At 38.7% G+C, this 24,591-nt stretch overlaps 1 protein-coding gene across 2 annotated transcripts in view; it reads left to right on the forward strand.

Moving 5' to 3' along the window:
* Positions 1-24,591, forward strand: part of LOC129889076 (uncharacterized) — a 52,464-nt gene that overhangs the window by 7,818 nt on the left and 20,055 nt on the right. For both annotated transcript variants that reach the window (XM_055964199.1, XM_055964200.1), the window contains exons 8-14: positions 3,488-3,523; positions 3,744-3,864; positions 3,984-4,220; positions 17,891-17,986; positions 18,104-18,169; positions 18,346-18,384; positions 18,460-18,594. In XM_055964199.1, the coding sequence (XP_055820174.1) occupies positions 3,488-3,523; positions 3,744-3,864; positions 3,984-4,220; positions 17,891-17,986; positions 18,104-18,169; positions 18,346-18,384; positions 18,460-18,594 (730 nt within the window). The remainder of the gene's footprint in view (positions 1-3,487; positions 3,524-3,743; positions 3,865-3,983; positions 4,221-17,890; positions 17,987-18,103; positions 18,170-18,345; positions 18,385-18,459; positions 18,595-24,591) is intronic.

A 24,591-nucleotide genomic window follows, 5' to 3' on the forward strand; every position in this document is an offset into this window, starting at 1 on the left:
TGGAAGATGGGGGTTCTAACACTAAATTCTTTCATAGGGTAGCAATTGAAAATAGGAGGAGGAATCTAATAGAGTCCGTGGAGGTTTCGGGAGAGACGTATGAGCAGTGGCGGACCCAGGATTTTTAATAAGGGAATTCAAAATCTGAAAAAGTAGACACACGAACTAGCCGAAGGGGGTTCGACATCTACTATTTATACATAAAAATATATTTTAACCATGTATAAATAGTATAATTTTTCGCCGAAGGGGGTTCGGATGAACCCCCTAATTACATGCTAGATCCGCCCCTGCATATGAGGGGGAAGAGGAAGTAAAGGGAGCTATTGTTCAATTCTATGAACAATTGTTTATAGGGGAAGCAAATAGGAGGCCTTATTTGGGGTGTGTGGATTTCAATCAGATTGGAGGGTTAAATAGTGAGTGGTTATAGAAGGCTATTGAGGAGGAAGAGGTACGGGTGGGGGTTGAGGGTTGTGCGGTAGACAAAGCCCTAGGTCTAGTTTGTTTCACTTTGGCTTTCTTTCAACATTGTTGGAGAACAGCCAAACTTGATGTGTTGAGTACTATTGCTGAGTTTTAGGAGGGGGCTGAATTTGAAAGGTGCTTAAATGCTTCTTTCGTTGTCATCATTCCAAGAAGGAAGGGGCTTCTAGCATCGGGGACTACATACCTAATAGTCTAGTGGGAAGCATCTACAAGATCATTTCTAAGGTGCTCTCTAATAGACTTAAGAGAGTTTTGAACGAGACCGTTTCTTCATTGCAAAATGCTTTTGTCAAAGGAAGACAAATCTTTGAGGCAACTTTGGTGGCTAATTAAGTGGTAGCTTCGAGAAAGAAACAAGTGCTGTTTTGTGCAAGCTAGATCTTGAGAAGGCTTATGACCATGTAATTGGAAGTTCTTGGATTTCATTATACTGAAGATGGGCTTTGGGGAGAAATGGAGGAAGTGGGTCAGTTTTTGCATCTCTTTTGTGAGATACTTGGTTTTGGTGAATGTCAATCCGGTTAGTTTTTTTGGTAGAAGTAGGGGTTTGAGGTAGGGAGATCCCTTACCACCTATGCTTTTCATCTCGGTGATGGAAGCTTCGAGTAGGATGATGTACATAGCTGTTTTGGGTGGTCATATCAAGGGTTTCAAGGCTGCGGTTAGTGGTGTTGGCACCATGTCGGCCACCCATCTCTTATTTGCAAATGATACTTTGGTGTTTTGTGATGCTGATGGGATCCAACTGGACTACCTTGGACAAGTGTTAACTTGGTTTTAGGTGGTTTAAGGGTTTAAAATTAACCTCAATAAATGCGAGATCATACTCGTTGGTGAGAGAGAATCTTTTCTAGCATGTGCAAAGCAAGGATCTTCCGTTGAGGTATTTCTTGTGGAGGGAGGTTGCACAATCCAAATAAGATATTGTCGTTTCACTGAGGAAGCTCTTGATACTTTTAAGAGATTAGGATGACAGATTGGAGGTATCTACATTCATATAGATCCAATTGTTAAGCCTTTACTAGGTCAGGGTGAGCCTCCTTCTGTGATCGTAGAGGATATAAGAGGTTGGTTAGTAAGTTAAATCATACCACTGTGACTCAACCTGACATTGCTTTCTCGGTGAGCATTGTAAGTGAATTCTTGGATTTCCTATGTAGTCACTGGAGTGCAAAAATTCATATCCTTCTATGTATATAAAATATGTGCTAGAGAGAATTATTGTATGCAAATCTAGTATGTAGATGCAGATTGTGCAGGGTCACTCGTTGGCACCTTCTTTGGGATATTGCATTCTAATTGGAGGATTAGTTGGCATAGTAAGAAGAAAATTCAGTCACAAGATTAAGTATATAATTAGAATAGTGGAATATAACAATAGCAATCTGTAAACTCGTATGGATCAGACAACTATCGGAAGAATTAGAGTTTGGTAAAATTGGTTAGATTGAACTTAGTTGTGACAAGCAAGCTACACTCATGTTGCATCATGTTCTTTGTTTCAGGAGAGGACCAAGCAAATAGAAATTTTCTCAGAAAAAAGAAACTCTATGAAGACTAGTGTTACTGTTCTCCAAAAGAAAATCTGTGAAGATTTTTTTAACGAAATTCTTAAAGGCGAGTGATTGACTTGCAGATATATTAACCAAGTCTTGTGCTGGACCTTGGAACTTATCATATGTATAGCAAGCTTGACGCATCCAACTAATCATATATATAGCAAGCTTGATGCATCCGACTTGTATGCAACTCCTTGAGGGGGTATATAAGAGAGATTAAAAAAATGTTGTATAGAAAGTAGAATCAGTTAGAGATTATTTCCTATAACTATGTAACTTTGATATTCCTTCCTATTTATGAACAGGTGTACATCACTATTTAAACACCCTGTAGCTTGAGGGAATAATCAAGCTATACATTTTCTATATTCTTTTCATATGTCTTATTTGTCACAAAGTCCATGCTTTGATCTACAAGGGAATATAGAAACTACTTGTGGAATAATTAAAATTAAATTAATATATAGCTAAAGATACCAGCAAAGGTACTACTAATTACAGTAACTTAAAGACACCACAGAAAAAACACAAAAGGACATGAAATGACTAAATTTATAAAATTTAGTTAAAAAAAAAAGCAACCATCTCCAGTTTGATTAGCTAGCTGGTTAGGTTACGTTGAGACCCTCTTTGGCCATTTCGACCATTTAACTGCAGTTTTCTCTACCACAAACTGTATGCTTTCTGCTGCAATTGTCTTCCGTTACAAGACCTTACAGGTTACACTTGTAACCCACATTTATGCAACTATCCCCTCTATTTCAATTTAAGTGTCTTACTTTTCTTTTTAATCTCTTTAAAAGAATGTCTCTTTCAATATTTTATGACTCTGTAATTCCAACATTCGACCACAATATTTAAAGGCATTTTGGTGCATCACACATATTTTTAGTTTAAAACTACAAAATTCAAAAGTCTTCCGTTTTCCCTTAAAACTCCGTACCTAGTCAAACTAAGACACTTAATTAAAACAGAGGGAGTATATATTTCTTTTTTCCCTTTTTATGTTCAAATTTGGATAAGCAATTAATCATTTGGGCTCTGGATGTATTTTATTCGTGTTTTAGTTAGAAAACTTTGTATATCAGTATATATACTATGTTTCCCAGAGAAAGATTGTTTTTGATGCATGTGCCAAATTGTTTTTCTGTTTTGTGTTTTGTCCAACAAAAGTAGAAACATATTTTTCATTTTTTTATCATTGTCTTTCGATAGAGACCAAATGTTTTTTGTCTTCACCTAAGCCCTCAGAAAGTAACATTTTTATTTATCCCATGTGGGTTATTACCTGTTATTTCTTGGTTTTGAGTTCCCATACTTTTTGGCTTTTGACAGTTCACTATTGCATATGAAGATTGAGCACTAATGCTTGCTGTATTTTGTAAATGTGATTTGTTGGGTTCCTTCAAATGATGGCCTTATCCTGTATTTTTTTGTAGGTTCTGCTTATCTGGGTCCTCTGATTCCATGATTAGGTAAGGAGTGATTGCATCATACAAGGGATGGGTGGTGGGTAGTTGAATCTGTAAGTACTGCTAAGTTGATGAGAAACATGCAATAAACAATGCCTGGCTTCACTATATTCATCATATTTATTATGAGTTCAGTCACTCATTACTGTCCAAATCTTGCATCTGTTATTTGCACGTTTTGTTTTATATCAGAGTTGAATTTTACTTTGCCTCCAATGATTAGATTATGGGATCTGGGTCAGCAGAGGTGTGTGCATTCGTATGCTGTGCATACTGATTCTGTATGGGCACTTGCTAGCCCTCCAACATTTAGTCATGTTTATAGTGGTGGAAGAGATCTCTCTGTAAGTGGACTCTTACAACTTATCAAACATGCTTTCTCTTGCCGATTTCTTTTCCTAACTTCTTAGACTTCTATGCTTACTAAATCATCCTCTTGACAAGAAAATGGTTGTACTTGCAGTTGTACTTAACAGATTTGGCAACAAGGGAAAGTGTCTTGCTTTGTACAAAGGATCACCCAATTTTGCAGTTAGCATTACATGGTGATAGCATGTGGGTCGCTACAACTGATTCTTCTGTACATAAGTGGCCAGCAGAAGTGCGTAATCCCCAGAAAGTTTTCGAAAGAGGGGGTTCGTTCTTAGCTGGAAACTTGTCCTTTTCGAGGGCAAGGGTTTCATTAGAGGGATCTACCCCTGTGAGTTAACTCCAACATACCTTTATATCTTTTCTTGAGGTTACAACTGACATTTCTGAATACATGTGCAATTGCATTCGTGGGTTCAAAATAGTTTCTGTTTTTCTGTATGGACATTATGATGAATTGATCTTCTTAGACTTGGAAATTGTCATGTTAAATGAGTAGGACATGTTAAAATATTTTGTTGTCAATTGTTTTTTGTGGGAAAACAAGAGTTTGAGGGAGAACTGAGCTTTTTATTATTCCCACAAGCTATTGGGGTTTAAATAGCTAAGTTTACATGTGCTAAAAAATAAAGACAATACCTAGTCAATACAAATCAATACCTAATTAAAACAGGAGTAAATTTAGGAGTAAATCAAGCTACTTACTATATTTACATATATGCTATAGAATATTCTCATGATTCTAACACTCACCCTCAAGCTGGTGCATACAAATTATATGTGCCAAGCTTGTTACATATATAACTCATTCTGGGACCTGCTAGGGACTTGATGCATATGTTTGCAAGCTGATCACATGACCGTACGGACCTTATGACGATGTTTCCTGATAGTACCTTTTCTTTGAAAAAATGACAATCAATCTCTGTGTTTGGTTCTCTCGTGAAACACTAGATTTGATGCAATGTGAAGTGCAACTTCATTATAGCACACAGGTTCCATTCCTTTAGTATCTCCAAATTTCAACTCCTTTAGTAGTTGTTTGATCCATATGAGTTTACTTGTTGCCATTGCGATAGCTCGATATTCTGCTTCTGCACTTGATCTAGCAACCATATTTTGTTTCTTACTTTTCCAAGACACAAAATTTTCCCCAACTAGAACACAATATCCAAAAGTGGATCTTCCGTTAGAGGGTGACCCTGCCCAATTTTCATCTGAATATCCAACAATTTTCTCATGTTCTTTGTCTTCCTAGAGTAGTCCTTTTCCTAGAGCAGATTTTATGTATCGAAGAATGTGAATAACGACATTCCAATGACTGTCACAATGAGAATTCAAGAACTGACTTACAACACATTTGTGTCCATTAGAGAATCAATAGGCCTACATTCTGTCATCCCTATCTTTTTCAGGAATATCAAGTGCATACTTTCTCAATGAATGACAATTCTTGATTTCAATGTCCAAGAAGTATCTCAATCGACCAACGATCCTTAGTATGAAAGTGTTGGAAAAGGTGATGTTTCAATTTGGTAGTTCCTTCATCATCATTCTGTGTGATAAGTATGTCATCAACGTACACTACACAAACCTGGAGCAGAGTGACAATACAACACAGAATGATCAGCTTCACCTCGCACCATGTCAAACTCCTGAATAACCATGCTAAATTTCCCAAACCAAGCTCAAGGAGACTGCTTTAGGCCATATAGTGCTTGTCGTAGTCTGCTCACCATGTTACTGGACTCTCCCTGAGCAACATAAGCAGGTGGTTGCTCCATATATATCTCATCTTCGAGATCTCCATGAAGAAAGAAATTTTAAATATCCAACTGATAGAAAGACCAATGACGAAACAGACTAAAGAAATCTTGGCCACAGGAAAGAAGGTATCACCATAGTCAAGATAAAAAATCTGTGTTTAACCCTTGGCCACTAGTCAAGCTTTTAGGAACTCAATCTGTCCATCGGGGACAACATTCACTGTATATACCCAACAAAAACCAATTGTAGATTTATCTGGAGGTAGAGGAACAAGCTCCCAAGTACCATTAGAGTGTTAGGACATCTCCTCAATCATAGCTTGTTGCCAGCCTAGATGAGAAAGAGCTTCACATTCAGTCTTAGGAATAAACACAAATGATAGTGACGATACAAAGGCAAAATGGGCCGGTGACAAACTATGATAGCTCAAACAAGTATAGATAGGTTGAGGGTTACGAGTAGAGCAATTACCTTTTCTAGTGGCAATGGAAGGACTTCGTGTAGACAAGTACTCAATAGGCAAGGATTTCGGTAGTAGATGTGAATTATCTAGGTGCGGACGACAATGATAGGTCAATAGTGGTGGAGGTGCAGAGGAGGAAAATGGAGTTATAGGAGATGACATGGAAGGATAGACTATGGCGGGATCCCCAAAAGATGGAACTGGTAGAACCTCAAAAATGCCTACGTGTTCAGCAGAAGAGGATGTAAAGTAGGGCCGACCTTCAAAAAAAGTAACATCAGCAGACATAAGGTATCGTTAGAGATCAAGTGAGAAGAATCGATATCCCTTTGTACCATTGAATAACCGAGAAAGACACATTTAAGAGCATGGGGAGCTAATTTGTCTTTTCCTAAAGTATATGGACAAAGCATGTGCTCCCGAAGACGTGTGGTGGAAGAGAGCATAAGGTTGATTGGGAAACAAAACAGAGTGTGTAACTTGATTTTGAATAGCAGAGAAAGGCATACTGTTAATCAAATAACAAGAGGTGAGCATTGCGTCCCCCCTAAAAACGCAATGGAACACTTGCTTGTATGAGAATAGTGCGTGCAGTCTCAACAATATGCCTATTTTTTCTCTACGGCCCTATTTTGTTGTGTAGTGTAAGGACAAGATGTTTGATGAATTCCATGGGAAGACATAAATTGGTTAAATTGAGATGATAAGTATTTACGTGTATTATCACTACCAAAATTGTGAATAGAAACACCAGACTGATTTTTTTGTTTCAACACCGAAGTTTGAAATACAACAACAACAACAACAACAACCCAGTGAAATCCCACATCGTGGGGTCTGGGGAGGGTAAAGTGTACGCAGACCTGACTCCTATTAATGTAGGACGGCTGTTTCCGAAAGACCCTCGGCTCAAAAGAATCATAGGAAAAAAGGTCAGACAAGAATATTAAAAGTAGGAAAGTAGATAACGGAAGAGTTCCAAACAATAGTATAATCAAAGCACCAAAAAACAGTAGATATTGTCAAATAATACCATAAATAACATAAGATAACATAACATACATAACATAAATCAGAGTACAAGAAATCATAGTGCGTTAATACGCCTACGGATAAGGGGGAATAATGCCACTATGTACTAGCCTTCTACCCTGATATGTGTCCTCCACACCCTCCTATCTAAGGTCATGTCCTCGGTAAGTCGTAAATGCGCCATGTCCTATCTGATCACCTCTCCCCAATATTTCTTCGGCCTACCCCTACCTCTTCTGAAACCATCCATGACCAACCTCTCACATCTCCGCACTGGTGCCTCTGAGACTCTCCTCTTCACATGCCCAAACCATCTCAGTCGCGTTTCACGCATCTTGTCTTCCACCGGAGCCACTCCTACCTTGTCTCGAATAGCCTCATTTCTAATTCTGTCACTCCTGGTATGCCCACACATCCATCTCAACATTCTCATCTCGGCAACTTTCATCTTTTGCACGTGGGAGACCTTAACTGGCCAACACTCCGCCCCATATAACATAGCTGGTCTAACCACCACTTTGTAGAACTTGCCCTTAAGTCGTGGTGGCACCTTCTTGTCACATAACACACCGGAGGCGAGCCTCCATTTCATCTATCCTGCCCCAATACGATATGTGACATCCTCGTCTATCTCCCCGTTGCCTTGCATGATAGAATCAAGGTACTTAAAACTATTTCTCTTTTGGATGGCTTGGTCCCTGAGCCTAACTTCCGCGCCAACCTCTTGAGGAGTCTCACTGAACTGGCACTTTAGGTACTCTGTCTTGGTCCTACTCAACTTAAACCCTTTAGACTCCAAGGTGCGTCTCCAATCTTCCAGCTTAGCGTTAACTCCGCTATGAGTCTCATCGATGAGGACTATGTCGTCCGCAAAAAGCATACACCATGGCACCTCACCTTGAATTTGTCGTGTCAATACATCCATCACCAAGGAAAATAGAAACGGACTAAGAGCTGATCCTTGATGCAACCCCATCACAACTGGAAAGTGTTCTGAATCCCCTCCTACTGTCCTTACCCTGGTTTTGGCACCCTCGTACATGTCCTTGATCACCCTTATGTACGCTACAGGTACACCTTTAGCCTCCAAACATCTCCATAGTATCTCTCGTGGGACTTTATCGTAGGCCTTTTCTAAGTCGATGAATACCATATGCAAGTCTCTTTTCTTCTCCCTATATTGCTCCATTAGTCTCCTCATAAGATGGATGGCTTCCTAGTTGAGCGTCCCGGCATAAATCCAAACTGGTTCTCTGAAATAGACACGCCTCTCCTCACCCTCATCTCCACCACTCTTTCCCACACTTTCATAGTATGACTTAGAAGCTTGATACCTCTATAGTTGTCGCAACTCTGGCTATCCCCCTTGTTTTTGTATAGAGGGATCATGATGCTCGACCTCCATTCTATGGGCATCGTTGCTGTCGTAAAGATGACATTAAATAACCTAGTCAGCCATTCCAAACCTACCGAGCCCGCACTCTTCCAAAATTCTCCAGGGATCTCGTCAGGTCCGGTCGCTCTTCCCCAGTGCATCCTACGAACGGCATCTTTAACCTCATCGCCCGTAATACTCCTACAACCCCCAATATCGTGACTACTTCCTGTATGTTCCAAATCTCCCAACACAATTTCTCTGTCCCCTTTGTCATTCAAAAATTTATGGAAGTGTGACTGTCATCTTTGTTTGATAAGGGTCTCCTCTACCAATACTTTTCCGTGTTCGTCTTTAATGCACTTCACTTGATCCACATCACGTGTCCTTCTCTCCCGGGCCCTGGCTAGCTTGAATAATTTCCTGTCCCCGCCTTTCTCTTCCAGTTCAGCATAAAGGTGTTCAAAAGCTGCCGTTTTTGCCGTTGCAACCGCCGAAGTTTGAAATATGGAAAATAATTCAGAACGATCTTTCATTAAGAACATCCAAGGTGCACCTTGAGTAATCATCAATGAAAGTTACAAAATACTTAAAGCCCAATGTAGAACGAACTCTACTATGACCCCAAATATCAAAATGAACTAAATGAAAAAGAGACTGCATGATTATTAGGACTACGTGAAAAGTAGCTCGGGTGTGCTTCCCCATTTGACATGACTCACAATCTAACTTGGACAATTTGGACAAGCTAGGTACCATCTTTTGAAGTTTGGATAAACTAGGGTGTCCCAATCGTCTATGGATTAAATCTGGAGAGTTGGAGACTGAACAAACTGTAGTGGATTTGTGAGAATTGAGATAATAAAGTCCATCTGGCTCATGCCCTTCTCCAATCATCCTTTCCGTACTGAGGTCCTATATAACAAAGAAGTCACTAAAGAATGAGAAGAAACAATTTAAAGCCTTAGCCAAACGACTTATTGACAGGAGGCTAAAGGGACAACCAAAGGTAAGGGATTGGCTTGGCCGACTCCAGTTGCCATGGTTTGATAATCGTTAGCTAATGTAACAGTGGGAAGGGACTCGGAAGTAAGTAATATTGGACGATAAAAATTTGTTACCAGAAATGTTGTCAGAAGCGTCTGAGTCGATGACCCAAGGGCCAAGTGTGGTGGACTGTGAGATACAAGCAACAAGATTACCAATCTGGGGAACAAAAGCTATTGATGAAAATGTCTACTTACTCGCTTGCTACAGAAGAAAATCATTGTATTCTACCTCAAATAAAGAGAACAATTGATCGGTCGGATTACCAATGGATTCAGTTTGAGGGTTGCTGGAGCCCACAAATATAGTGCTAACATATCAGATCCGAGAGACATAGAGACAAATCTATTAGTGTCCAAAAAAAAAGAAGTAAATTCTAGAAAAGAACCTGAAAAATATATCTGGAGAACTGCTAGTTGTCTCGCTGGAAAACTAGATCTGACTGCCAGAAAGTGGTTGAAATCAGGAAAAAGTTAAATGGGTAAGGTTTGAATGCTGCGGTGAACCTACTGTTACTGTAGAAAGGAATCTGCCGGAAAAGTGGCCGGTGAACACAAACAGTGAGGATTCCGATTGTAATGGTGGTACTGGTATATGCACAGTACCCCTGGAGAGTGTCGGAATTGCAGAACAGTGGAGGTAATCTGTCATTCTCAAGGATAACTAGAAGATTCTCAAAACTGAAAAGGTGATGTGTTTGTACATGATAAAAGGAAAAGATCACAGGGAAAAGGAGGGGGCTGAAGCTATGGAGTTCAGTTATTGTTGTCTTCAACATTATTTGTCATGTTGTACTAGTTTCCAGCAATAGCTCAATAATGGAACTAATACATGCATGATTAAGTTAAATCCACTATGAATTTTCTCTTTATTAGTTAAGAATTTCGTCATTTTGGTTGTCAAAATTAAAAAAAAGAGTGAGGATATAATCTTACTGAGTTAGATTAGATGATGATGTTTTTGAAATTCTTAGGCTGTCAGCCACTTTTATAAGAATTTGATGCGTGATATAGAATTTTGATGTCTGAGTCCTGTGCAGGGGACATAGCTCTTGTTGTTGAAGTTCTTTGACTATATTACTGATGCGCGATTGATGATGCTACAAGTTTGTCTGTGAAGTTGTATGCCTGGTGTTCACGTTAATCTAGTAAAGTGGACTTACTCTAATCCAGTCAGTTGGTGTAGGAAGAAGAGCTACTAGAGAAGAATCTTAGAACAAATCATGGATTAATATCCCGAAGTACTAGCCTGGAAGAGTTTTGATCCTTTTTCGTGGTTTAACCATCTGACATTCAGAATGTACTGTTTGAGTAATTCAGACTCGCGCTGCATAAGGGAAAGTGCTCCCAACTAGAAATCTGATCATAACATAGAAAATTCAACCCCATTAGAGGTTTCCCACTCAAGGTAAAAAAAACTATCTGTAATTGATTGATAACATTAGGTAATATATCAATGTCCTTTGATAGTTAACCCCGTTTGGTTAATTTTTATTTAAATCTTGTGGAGTCAAATTAGTTAATGGAACTCCTTATAGTAATTGATTGATAACTTAGCTAATATATCCGTGTCCTTTATAGTCATCCTAGTAAATTTTGTGCTAAAAAAAGTTGTAGGCATTTGTCTTGGTCTTTAAATCTTGTTGATTTAAAGTTGAAGTCCTTAAGTAATTGACTGATAACAATCACTACCAACTATTGTGGTGGGATAGATAGGATTCTTCTGCCCTTAACCGACACTAATTGGGTGGAAAAAAATATTGATAACAATCTGTCTTTCTGTTTTATCTCTACACCTTATCTCTACACTAAATGTTTTTGTGGAAAATCGAGGATAGAAAAATAGTAAAGAGGACTATTCCACTTAATATATACTGCAATGTCAGCTATATCAACTGTTAATTTTACAATTCAAGGGGTATGTTAACAATTACACCAGGCAACTGAAATGGATTTGGGATTTATATTTGATGGATCCGAACTTAAAATTTTATCATTGAATATGTTACACTTTTAGAATTATGGTGTTCGAAGTTTAACTTTTTTGAAAATCGAATAAATTTTCATGGATATTTAGTTCAGTTACATTGAATCCGTCTGATAAGTAAAGGAATTAATAATTCCATTAGCGCATAAGGACAATAGCAGCTTAAAAAGGGCAAGAGAGTCTCTGTAAGCTGGATATAGAGAAAGCCTATGACCGCTAAAATTGGTGTTTCTTATGGAAGACTTTGGAAAACATGGGTTTTTGGGTAATGATGGATAAACTGGATCAAAATTTGTACCACTATAGTGAAATTTTCAGTTTTGATTAATGGCTCTCCCACATGTTTCTTCTCATCTCAGAGAGGCCTGGGACAAGGGGATCCATTATCTCCGTTTCTCTTTATCTTGGCAATGGAGGGTCTCAATGATAAGCTAAGAACAACCCAAATAAACAGCTGGATAAGGGGTTTCAATGCAAACATGGAGGATAAACAGAGTCTAGCCATCTCACACCTCCAATATACAGATGACACTCTAATATTATGTGATGTCATTAGCCAGCTGTAGCTTTTAAGAATAATACTGATACTGTTTGAAGCAACCTCAGGTATACACATTAATTGTGGCAAAAGTTTCATCTATCCAGTTAATGAGGTACCTAGGATTGACAGCCTGTCAAATATTTTGGGTGGAAAGATAGGGGAGCTGCCCACAATATATTTGGGAATGCCTCTGGGAGATGAGAGCTAATCAAAAGACATATGGAACAATGTTCTGGAGAAATGTGAGAAGAAGCTTTTTTTTTTTTGAAAATAGTAACTTTGTCATCTATATATCCACATGTATACTACATCAATGTAGCCCCCCTTCCAAAACATATTACAGCCTAATAGACTCTATCTGTGCTTTTTGTCACAAATAGTCTAAAACATCAAAAAGGTCTTCTGCCTGTACTAATACTACCTGTTTACACCAAAAATAATAAAGAGCTAAACAACTCATCTTAAAAATCTGTAAATTGTTCTTCTTTCTCTCAAAACACCTTTGATTCCTTTCTTTCCACACTGTCCAGTAGTGTCCACCGTATGCAAGCTGGGACAATCTTCCATGTCTCTTCCTTTACTGTCGTATTGCCCACATTGATCCAGCAATTTAGAAGTTGTGCTATGTTTCTTGGTTTCACCGAAGTGATCTTCCTAAGACTGCTGAATATCCTCCATAGTTGATCTGGCCATTTGCAATGCAAAAAGAGATGGTTGACTGTCTCTGCCTGTTCCTCACATAAGTAACACCTTGAACATAGTTGGAACTTCCTCTTCCTCATATTTTATTGTGTCAGCACTGCTTCCTTGGCTAGTAACCATGTGAAGCAATTTACCTTGTATGGGATTTTAGTTCTCCAGATCATCTGCCATGGCCAGTGCTCCATCTTGTCATTTGAATGATTGAGGTCTTTGTAAGCTGAATTGACACTGAAGACCCCTTTGCTGCCAATCTTGCAAACAACCTTATTTTCCCCATCAGCCAGATTACTAAATTGTGCCATTGTGTCATGAAAAGCCTCCATATTTCCCATCTCCCAATCATTTAAGTTCCTCCTAAGATGCAAGTTCCACCCCTATCCTGTCCACATTCCAAACACTGTTGCATTTTATTGGAGGCTTACTTCATACAAGTCTGAAAATAATTGTTTCAAGGGTCTTTGGGTTATCCATTTCCTCCCAGAATTACACCTTCATGCCATTACCCACTTGGAATCTGATTCTAAATAGAAGCAGAGGCCAGAGATTTCTTACTGATCTCCAGATACCACATCCATATGGTGTAGTCACCATCTTTGTCATCCACCTATTCTCCGTATCATATTTTGCCCTGACCACCTCTTTCCATAGCATATTCTCTCCTATCATAAACCTCCACAATCATTTTAACATAAGGCTTTTGTGTTTGCCTTTTCATGTTCCTGTTCCCCATTCACCCCGCCCCCCCCCCTTTTTTTTATGACCTCTTCCCACTTGACTAAATGGAACTTCTTTTTATCTTCGTTTCCCTGCCATAAAAAGTTTCTTCTCAAAGCATCTATCCTCTTTATGACATTGTCTGGTGCTGGGAACACAGACATCGTGTAAGCAGGTAATGCATCAAGCTCATTGTTAACCATAGTTAGTCTACCTCCCCTAGATAAGTATTGGCCCTTCTAGTTGGTCAACTTCTTCTCACACTTTTCTATCACTACATTCTAGATCCTGTTTGATTTGCTCTTTGCCCCCAATGGCATACCTAGGTATATAGTTGGTAGCTCCCTTACTTTACTACCCAAAACTTCTGCCAAACTATCCACCTCAGCCACTTCATTAATGGGATAAATGGAGCTCTTTCCCCAGTTGATGGGTAATCCAGAAACTGCTTCAAAGATGATGAATATTACTCTTAGAATCAACATTTGCTCTCTGACTACTTCACAAAAAATAAGAGTATCATCTGCATATTATAGATGACTGATCCCAAGTCATTTAGTGCACTGTCGTCCACCTGGAAGCCCATTACCAACCCTTCACCTTTGCTGTCTGAATTAGATTACTCAAGCCTTCCATGGCTAAAATGAATAAGAAGGGTGACAGGGGTCACCCTGTCTCAGTCCCCTCTGAGATGGAAAGAAGCCACTGGGAGTTCTGTTGACTAAAACAGAGAACTTGACTGTGCGTATGCAGAATTTCACCCATCTAATCCACTTGGCTCCAAAACCCATCCTTTGCATCATAAGTAGTAAGAAGTTCCAGTTTAAATGGTCATAGGCCTTCTGAATATCAAGCTTGCATAGATTCCAGGGCATTGACTTCTCTGTCTGGATTCTACACATTCATTTTCTATCAGCACTGCAACCATTATTTGTCTACCTTTTATGAATGTCATTTGTTGTCTCTCTACGAGTCTATGTAGCACCTTCTTCAGCCTTCCTGCCAAAAGTTTAGCTATGATCTTATAAACCCCACCTATTAGACTAATAGGTCTGAAGTCTGTCAGTTCCACAACTCCCACTTTCTTAGGAATTAAAGCCACAAAGGTGGCATTAATGCTCTTCTCAAACATTTTTTCCTCATGAAAATTCTACGATGTAGCCACCAGATCAGGTTTAATGGTGTCCCAACTCTGACTAAAGAAAGCCATGGAGTAACCATCTGGCCTTGGTGCTTTGTCCCCTGCACATGTTCTTATGCCCTCCAGTATTTCCTGGTGCTCAAAAGGTACCAAAAAGTAAATTGTTCTCTTCTTCATGAATCATAGGGAAGTTTCTCATCTAGTCTTCTGGCTCAGAGTATAGTTTCTTATAATTAGTTACTATTTCCTTTTGTATCTCCTCTGGTCTATTCAGAATTTCTCCTCTCACTTTCAGCTTTGAAATTGTGTTCATTCTCCTGTGTGCATTTGCAGTTCTGTGGAAGAAAGCAGTGTTTCTATCCCTTGCTTTAACCACACTGCCCTGGATCTTTGCCTCCAAGCTATTTCCTCCCTTTTAGCTATGTTTTGAAACTCCATGTTTAATGCTATTCTAGAGGATATCTCCTGTCCCCAAGGTCCTGTGCTCCTGTATCTCTAATTCAGCTATCTGTTTCAGAACATTTTGCTTTTGTGCTCCCAAGTTCCCTTGTGCAGTTTTACTCCATTCTTTTAGCTTTTCTTTTAGTGCTTTGAGCTTTGCAACCAGTACATAATCAGTTTTTCCTCTGAAGTTGAAATAATTCAACCACCCTTTTACTTTGTCATTGAAACCCTCTATGTTCAGCCACCAGTTCTCAAATTTAAAGTATGACTTTGTGTTTTCCCACTCACCACATTGTAGCATTATGGGAGAATGATCAGAGGTCACTCTGTGAAGTTTATTTTGCTTTATATTTTTGAAATTTGTTTCCCACTCTTCAAAGAACAAGATTCTGTCCAGTCTGGCTGCTGTTGTATGTCTGTCTCCTTTCTTCCGGGTGTATTTCCCCCAGATAATTCAGGATCAACTAACTCCATGTCTTCTATGAAATCTGAGAAGTCTGTCATTCCTTTGTTGATTCTGTTGCAATTTTTCTTTGCTGATGGGTACTCACAGTGTTGAAATTCCTTTGTTGAGCATCCTTTGCATGTACCTTCGCTTTCTTCGTGGGCTCCGTCATCCACCTACTGCTGTGGACTGCCTCCCTATAGGTTGTGCTTGATTGTTTGCTAATGTTTACTTGAGGTTTTTGCTGGAATGTAGGCTCGTAGATGAACTTGGCTATTTTGTGTGCAATACTACTCCATCCCCCTTTGTATGAAGTTTCCGGTGTAATACATATGGATTTGTTCTGCCCTTGAATAGCAATAAAACTGAAAAATCTGCCATTTTCATTGTATTTAAGAGAGCAGTAATACTCTGCAAAATGGTCCTTCAGCTTCCATCTCCTAATAACTTTCCCTTGTACCTTGGATGCCTCAATAAATATTGAGACCAACCACCGCAAGACTTTAATGCTAATCCACTCTTGTCATTAAGTTCCTGCTACTTTCAGTCCATTTGTACCACGAATCTGCTCCTCCTTTGCATCTGGTGATTTCGTATGATTTAAACCCTGCATTGTAATAAATGTTGTTGACCTGTGTTGGTGTAATTCCGGCCATAGTTGCCGGAAGAAAGGTCCCCAGACCTCTCCAGTTTCTAGTGACAGCAGTGAGGGGAGTAGAAGAAGCCGAAGTTTTCGCCTTCGCTTTGGAAAAGTCAGTATCTATCCCTAGGTGGCAGAGTTATTCTCATCAACAGTGTTCTTGATGCTTTGCGTACCTATATGATGTCTGTGTACCCTATGTCGGCAAGTGTAAGAGACAGATTGGATGCCATCAGAAGAAATTTTCTTCGGATCACAGGTTTCACTGGTTCAAGTGGGACCAAGTTCTAGTCAGCAAGAAAGAAGGGGGACTGGAACCAGGAATCTGAAGCTACAATATCACAGCTTGCTAATGAAATAGTTGTGGAGGTTTCATCTCAAGAACAATCACTATGGAAAGATACCATAAGGCCAGATATGGACTGGAGACAAGGTGGATCAGCAAAATAGCAACACAACCATATGGCACTGGACTGTGGAGGACAGTCAGAAATTTATGGCCAAAACTTATAAACAAGTGCAAAATAAAGATAGGAGCTGGTGGGAAAACTCTGTTTTGGGAGGAAATTTGGGTGGGACAGGCTTCTCTCAAAGCTAGTTTCCCTGACCTGTTCAGCTTGAGTCTACAGAAAATGGCCACTGTCAAAAAGATGAGAGATGCTCAGTGTTGGAACTTAAGGTTCAGGCGACCTTTAAATGATTGGGAGGTGAACACGATGGTTGAATTTTTAAACATCCTGGAGCAATGCAAGGACCTCAATAACAGTGAAGTAAAAGTCAAGGTGCCCTTCAAGGTGGCCTGTTTTACTTGGCTTTTAGCGAAACAGACTGTTCTCACTCAGGATAACCGTATTAAGAGGGGCCTCCAGCTGTGCTCCAGATGCTTTTTTTGTGAATGTGAGGTAGAGACAATAAATCATCTCTTTTTACACTGTAAGGAGACAGAAACTTTGGCAGATTTTCATCAATATAGGGGCATCATTTGTTCTATGCCAGGAAACATAAAGGAAGCTTTGGCATGTTGGAACAGGGATGGAAATCAGTCGGGGCACAGGGAGAGATGGAAAATTCTCCCAGCTTGCATTTGGTGGACTATTTGGCTGGAAAGGAATCAGAGATGTTTTGAGAACAAGAACTGCTCTATGTAGAAGATGAAGCTGATGAGGATATCCCTAGTATTTTAGATTGCTTATGAGTTCATAGGAGGACAGCAACACACTTGTATTTTTGATTGTAAGTATTACTGGAATACTTCCCGAGTATTCTTTTTTTTTATAATACAAGTTACCTTTCCTCAAAAGAGAGAGAGAGATTGCAATCGTCGGGATTTATGAGTTAGATGATTTGGCACGAGGTATCATCTAAGAGATTTAATTGGGATAAAATTGCCCTACACTTTATAAAAAAGAAGATAAATATGTCCTTTTTACTCTATTTGCAATTTGGGTAGTTTAGTGGCCATGTTACCATTTTTTTTGCATCCACAGCTTTTGCTTTGTATTAGATTATTATGATTATTGATAGACAACTGGTGCATCATACATGCAATAGCTCTTTCCTTATGCAGATCAGATGTTGTAGTCAGATTATAAGTTGACTATTCTTTTTCGATGTGTGCTCCTCCATCGTTACAAGCCCTTCTTCTTTTCTAAAATAATAAAATAAATTAATCTTAAGAAAGTTAAGAATGGTATAATTTTGCAGGTACCTGTCTATAAAGAACCTTCCTTTAGCATTTATGGAACTCCAGCAATTGTGCAGCATGAGATTTTAAACAACAGAAGACATGTGCTGACCAAGGTAAAATTACCTTTTGCATTAAATTGTGTGGCTAATGGCGTACTATTGTTAATGAGGTTATATTGTATTTAGAAAAGTATGATTTTGTAAACTGATATTGGATTATGCCTTTGAAAGGATACTGCTGGTACAGTTAAGTTGTGGGAGATCACAAGAGGGGCTGTAACTCAAAACTACGGAGAGGTTAGAATGAAATGTTCCGAGATCTATTTAGCAACTATAGCATGTGCGGAGGATACATTCTTATTTTTCTGAAATGATGATGATTGTGCTCTTCTTCTTCTAATTTCTTTTTCTGTTGTGGCCTGCTTTATTATGTGTGTTTTTACCATGTTTTTACCTGATTATTTTTGGTGTAGGTTTCATTTGACAAGAAAAAGGAAGAATTATTCGAGATGGTAAGGAACTAGAATGCCGTTATAGCAATTCTCCTACTTTTCCATGAATTTTTCTGATACCTTTTACTTGTTCAGGTAAGCATCCCTGCATGGTTTACTGTGGACACTAGGCTCGGAAGCTTGGCTGTACATTTGGATACTCCACAATGCTTTTCTGCTGAGATGTACTCTGCTGATCTCAACATCTCTGGGAAACCTGAAGATGACAAGGTATTTCCTGATATGAACCTTTTGCTTACAGTTCACCGTAGTGGTTCCAGGTCCCATATCTGCATTCATTTGTTAACCTTGCTCCATTCTCTTACCTGATTTAGGCTCATCTAGCTCTTTTTTCCTTAAGTTTGTTTATTAAGGACTGGGAAAGATGAAAGTCCAATAGGGACGGATACATCATTTCACTCCACTTGATCAATTAGTCTGCATCAATTTGGAGATTCTCCTTTTTCTAATTCCACGCCTTATGATGAAAGGAGAGTCTGTGCTTACTCCCTCCGTTCCAATTTAAGTGAACCTATTTGACTTGACATAGAGTTTAAGAAAGAAATGTAGATTTTTGAAAGTTGAGGTCTTATTCTTAAACATACTGTAAACATTTGTGTGACTGTAAGACTTTAGAAACATGTGGTCTCATTCCATAACATTTGTTTGGTGATCAATGCTTCTTATTAAGAGTAAAATGTGAACTTTAAATTGACTTGTTTTCAAATTTCGAAAGCAGTTATTCTTTTTGAAATGGGCTAAAAGGAAATAGCTTCACATAAATTCAAAGGGGGAGGGGGGGGGGGGGGGGAGTATATTATGAGAGATAAATAAATTGGTAGCATGTCTATATAGATGAGTGGGACAGTTCGGTAAAAAATGGAGATTGAGCCACTCGTACACCTTCTAAGTAGTTTTTGAAACCAACTAGGTGTTACATCAACGAAATGACTTTGATTTATCAGAAAACTGAATGGTGAAACTTATTTGTCTTTAACTTTTGTTATGTGTTTTGTTGTCAAGCCTAAATTATTCAGATCACTGGAAACATTTTGATGTTGATGTTTAACTTTTTCTTTCCATGAATATTTGATTACTTCTCTTATCACAAGATAAGTTTGATAAGATCGTTAAGTTGAAATTTCTTTGCAAATTCATTCAGCAGTCTTATATTGCTCTCTACATTCTTGTTGTTCCATTAATAGCTTAGAAATCTTGCAGTCCCTAAGACATCTTACCCGAGCTCCCAGAGATGAGGCAAAAATGCTCATATTGCTAAGTAATTTACAAGGCATTCCTTGAAACAAACTCCTTCTCCCTCCACTCTCCCCCCAAACCAAAAGCTATGGGTAAAACAGCTACCTTCTCTTGCAGTCCCCAAGACATTTTACCTGGGAGATATTGCAATTTGCTAAGATAACTAAGGGATCATTTGGTAGAGTGCATTAGAAAAAATAATGCATGCATTAGCTTTGTATATTACTAGGATTTTGTTTGGTAGACTTTTTCCACCAATGTGCATTAGTTATACACTCTATTTGATATTAAGGTCTGTATAACTAATACATGAAAATCCATCGTATTAGTAATGCAAAGAGTCTTAATGCATGCATTAGCATGATTAAAGACACAATTGCCCCTCAAAATCTTTTCCACATCCTTTCCAACATATTTGTGGAGGGTATTTTGTAAACAAATATCTATTTTTGAAATTATGCAATGCATGTTGTTTTTATACACCAAACCTAACACGGCATAAAGATAATCTAAGCATAACTAATACAAGCATTACTAATACACCATATTCAACACCATTCTTATATACCTTACCAAACGACCCCTAAGTAATCTACGAGGCATTCCTTTTAACAAACCCCTTTTGCCTCCCCTCTCGCTCAAACCAAAAGCTAAGGGCAAAACACCCATCTTCTCTTGCAGGCCTTAAGACATCCTACCTATGTCCAAGAAGATATTGCAAGTTGCTAAGTAATCTACCAGGCATTCCTTGAAATAAACCTATTCTCCCTCCACTTCCCCCAAACCAAAAGCTAAGGGCAGAATGACTACCTTTTCTTGCATAACCACCTACCCATTATAAAAAATGCACTGAACTGGAATTTTAGTATTCGTCATTCCTAATTAGTTAGTTTATAATTGGTTCTCCTTATTATTGGTATGTTTGGTCTGTGTAGATAAATATCTCCTCTTCATGCATCTTCGATGATGATAGATATACCGAATGGAGGTGGAATACAATGGTTTTATTGTACAAAAACAAGGGTGATATCCAAAACTGTAACAATTACAAGGGTATTAAATTGCTAAGCCACACTATGAAGTTTTGGGAGAGGGTGGTGCAGATGAGGGTGAGGTGAGGGTTGTCCATTCTTGAGAATTAATTTGGATTCATGCCACGATGATCGACTATTGAAGCCATCCATCTTGTGCGTTGACTAGTGGAGAAATATAGCGTAAGGAAGAGGGACCTACATATGGTGTTCATTGACCTTGAGGGTTATGAAAAAGTCCTGAGAGATGTCCTTTGGAGGTGCTTGGAGGCTAGAGGTGTCTCGATGGTTTATATTAGGGTGATAAAAGACATGTACAATGGAGTCAAGACTTGGGTTAGAATGGTGGGAGTGGACTCGGAGCACTTCCCAGTTGAGATAGGGCTGCATCAAGAATCTATTCTTAGCCCTTTCCTATTTGCCTTGGTGATGGATAAATTGACGTGGTTTATTTAAAGAGGAGGTTCCATGTCGTATGCTATTTGCGGACAACATAGTATTGATTGATGAGACACATGATAGAGTTAATGCTAGGATGGAGTTTTGGAGACAAACGCTAAAGTTCAAAGGGTTTAGGTTGAGTAGGACCCAAATGGAGTATTTGGAGTGCAAATTCAGCGTTGTGTTAGATGAAGCAGATGTGGAAATGAGGCTTGCCGCACAGATCATTACCAAGAGAGAATTTTAAGTATCTTGAGTCTGTAATCCAGGATAGTGGGAACATCGACGGTAATGTCACTCATCGCATTGGGGCGGCTTGGGTGAAATGAAGGCTTGTTTTTTGAGTCTTGTATGATAAGAAGGTACAACTTAAACTTAAAGGTAAGTTCTACAGGGTGGTGATTAGACCATCCTTGTTGTATGGTGTGGAGTGCTGGTCAATCAAGAACTCACATGTTAAGAAGATGTATCTTGCAGAGATAAGGATGTCGAGATAGATGAGTGGGCATACTAGGAGCAACAAGATTAGAATTCGATTATCCGGGAGAAGGTGGGGTGGCATCTATGATGGACAAGATGAGGGAAGCAAGACTGAGATGGTTTAGACATGTGAAGAGGAAGTGCTCAGACGCTCCAGTGAGGAGGTTCAAGAGGCTGATTGTAGGGAGTACGAAGAGAGGTAGATGTAGGCCAAAAAGTATTAGAGAGAGGTGATTGAACAAGAAATGGCATAGCTTCATAGTACCGAGGACATGACTTTAGATAGGAAGAAGTGGATGTCGTGTATTAAGGTAGAATGTTAGTAGGGGTAGAATGTTGTTTTGCCTTGGGAGGGTTTAGGCTTGTTAGTACTTGTCGTAGTACTAGTTCTTGCTATATGTAGCTATTGTTTATTTCTTGTAGACTTTACAATGCTTTTCTTATTAACTGTTATGCTTTCTTCATTGTTTTCTTCTTTCTTTACTTGAGTTTGATGCACTTGAGCTGAGGGTCTTTCAAAAATAGTCTTTCTACCTCCATGAGGTAGTTTTAAGGTCTGCATATACTCTACCATTCCCAGACCCCACTTAGTGAGATTTCACTTGGTATGTTGTGGTTGTTACCTAGAAAAGGCTTAAAGTTCCTCGGGAGGTACTTTGAATGGAGTGTAGAGGTTTTCCTGTTGTGTACATTAGGGAAATTAAGAACATGTATGATGGAGCCAAGACCCGTGCTCAGACAGTGGGAGGTGACTCAACACTTTCTGGTCGTGATGGTTTGCATCAGAGGCCAGCCCTCGGTTCGTTTCGATTTGCCTTAGTGATGGACGAATTGACACGACATATATAAGGGGAGGTGCCATGGTATATGTTATAAGTAGATGACATAATATTGATTGACGAGATGCGTGGTGGAGTTAATGATAGGCTGAAAGTTTAGAGATAGACCTTGGAGTCTTAAGGTTTTAGGTTAAGTAGGAATAAAATATAGTACCTAGAGTGCAAGTTTAGTGACATAACATATGAGGTGGAGGTGGAAGAGAAGATTGATGCACAAGTCATACCCAAGAGAGGAAGTTTCATGTATCTTCTAAGAAGATGGGGAGATTGACGATGATGTCATACTTTGTATTAGAGCGAGGTGGGTGAAACGAAGGCTCACCTCTAGGATACTGTAAGATAAGAATGTGTCACCAGTACTTTAAGGTAAGTTCTACAGTGTGGTGGTTAGACCAATAATGTTGTATGGGGCAGAGTGATGGCCAGTCAAGAATAACTACTTTCAGTAGATGAAGGTAGCTGAGATGAGGATACTAAGATGGATGTGTGGGCGTACTATGAGAGATATAATTAGGAACAATGTTATACATGGTAAGGTGGGAGTGGCCTCCGTAGAGGATAAGATGAGGAAAGGAGGTTAAGATGGTTCGAACATGTGAAGAGTAGGTGTTGGATACGTCAGTGAGGAGGTGTGAGAGGTAGACTGTAGCAGGAGTTAGGAAAGATCGAGGTAGACCATAAAAAGAACTGGCGGGAGGTAATTAGACAGGGCATGACACAACCTCATTGAGGACATGACCTTAGATAGGAAGGTTTGGAGGTTGAAGATTAGAATAGAAGGTTAACAGCTTGTCCAGGATTGTCCCACTTTATGTGGGAGAGGTAAGGGGCTAACCTCCTTTCCTCTCCTCTTTTCCTTATTTGGTAGTATTATTTATTAGTCACGTAGTCTCTTATTCTGCAATATGTGTTAATATTTGTTGCTTCACTTGTTATGTATCTTGATATTTTGTTGTCATATTTTTCTTGCTGTACCACTTTAAAAACTTTTCTTTTGAGCCGAGGGTCTATCGGAGACAATCTCTTTACCTCACAAAGGTAGGTAAGGTCTGTGTACATCCTACCCTCCCAAGACACTTGTGGGATTAACACGGGGTTTGTTATTGCTTCCTTTTCCTTTTGGATGTTCTAAGTTGTTTCGACTTCTTGTGTACTGCCAAATGTCCAGGCAGTGGACACATTTCGGTTAAAAATCACTGAACTGGTATTTTGACTTTTTTTGGTCAGTTTCGGTTTGAATATTTGAAATTTTGGTTATTCTTTTCAGTGTTTGGCTTTTTAAAGGAACAATTTCGGGTAACCAAACCACCAAACTTATAAGCATTTTATTTTTCAGCCCCATTTCAAGAAAACTAGTGCTTCACTTCTTTCCCCTCTTTAGACATGCCCATTCCTCTTATTTTCAGAAAAAAACAAAGGCATGCCCATTCCTCTCTGTTGCAGCTCAATTCTTTCCTTGTGTAGGCGTTGGGGCCTAGTAAACAAAGAACCAAAGACCTAAAGTGATGTAAGGGTGATAAGATCGGGTTACTTGGATAAACAAGAAAATAATGTTGAAGCGAAATTATAAAGATTAAAGACAAAAATTGAAAGATGTGTGAGATTCGATAATAAAATCCCTAAATTTCAAGAAAAGTGCTAAGAACCCTAATTGATCTTAGTATTCAAAATTAGCGGATTAAAACTAATTATGATATTAATAGAGTCAATTCAAGAACTTAGATCAAAAGTAATCTAGATCCCTATTTCGATGAAATTAGTGACAATAATTAGTATAAGACTAATCACCTTTTTTAATTTATGAATAAGAACCAAAGATACCAAGTTAAAAATTAATCTTATTTCTTAAAGAATTGTTCTTATAAAGTTGTAAGATAAATGCATAGTCATCACATACAAAGGCGTAACGAAGAAAAACCTCTCAATTAATATTAATCATGTCTTTCTGATTAAAATAACAAAATCTACCCCTATATATAAACAAAACCTATACCAAATAGAATGAGATTTAAATCCTACTTTTATGGAAATAATAACTAGAAAACTTTAAACTAGGAAACTTTTTAAACTAGGAAGTTCTTAAATTAGGAAGCTTTTAAACTAGGAAAATAAGTAAAACTATTCCAAAAATTACCTAACAAAAATTAGGGGAAACGTGCAAAATTTGCACCCAAAAATAA

This window comes from Solanum dulcamara, chromosome 5, assembly GCF_947179165.1.
Source record: "Solanum dulcamara chromosome 5, daSolDulc1.2, whole genome shotgun sequence".
NCBI lineage: Eukaryota > Viridiplantae > Streptophyta > Magnoliopsida > Solanales > Solanaceae > Solanum > Solanum dulcamara.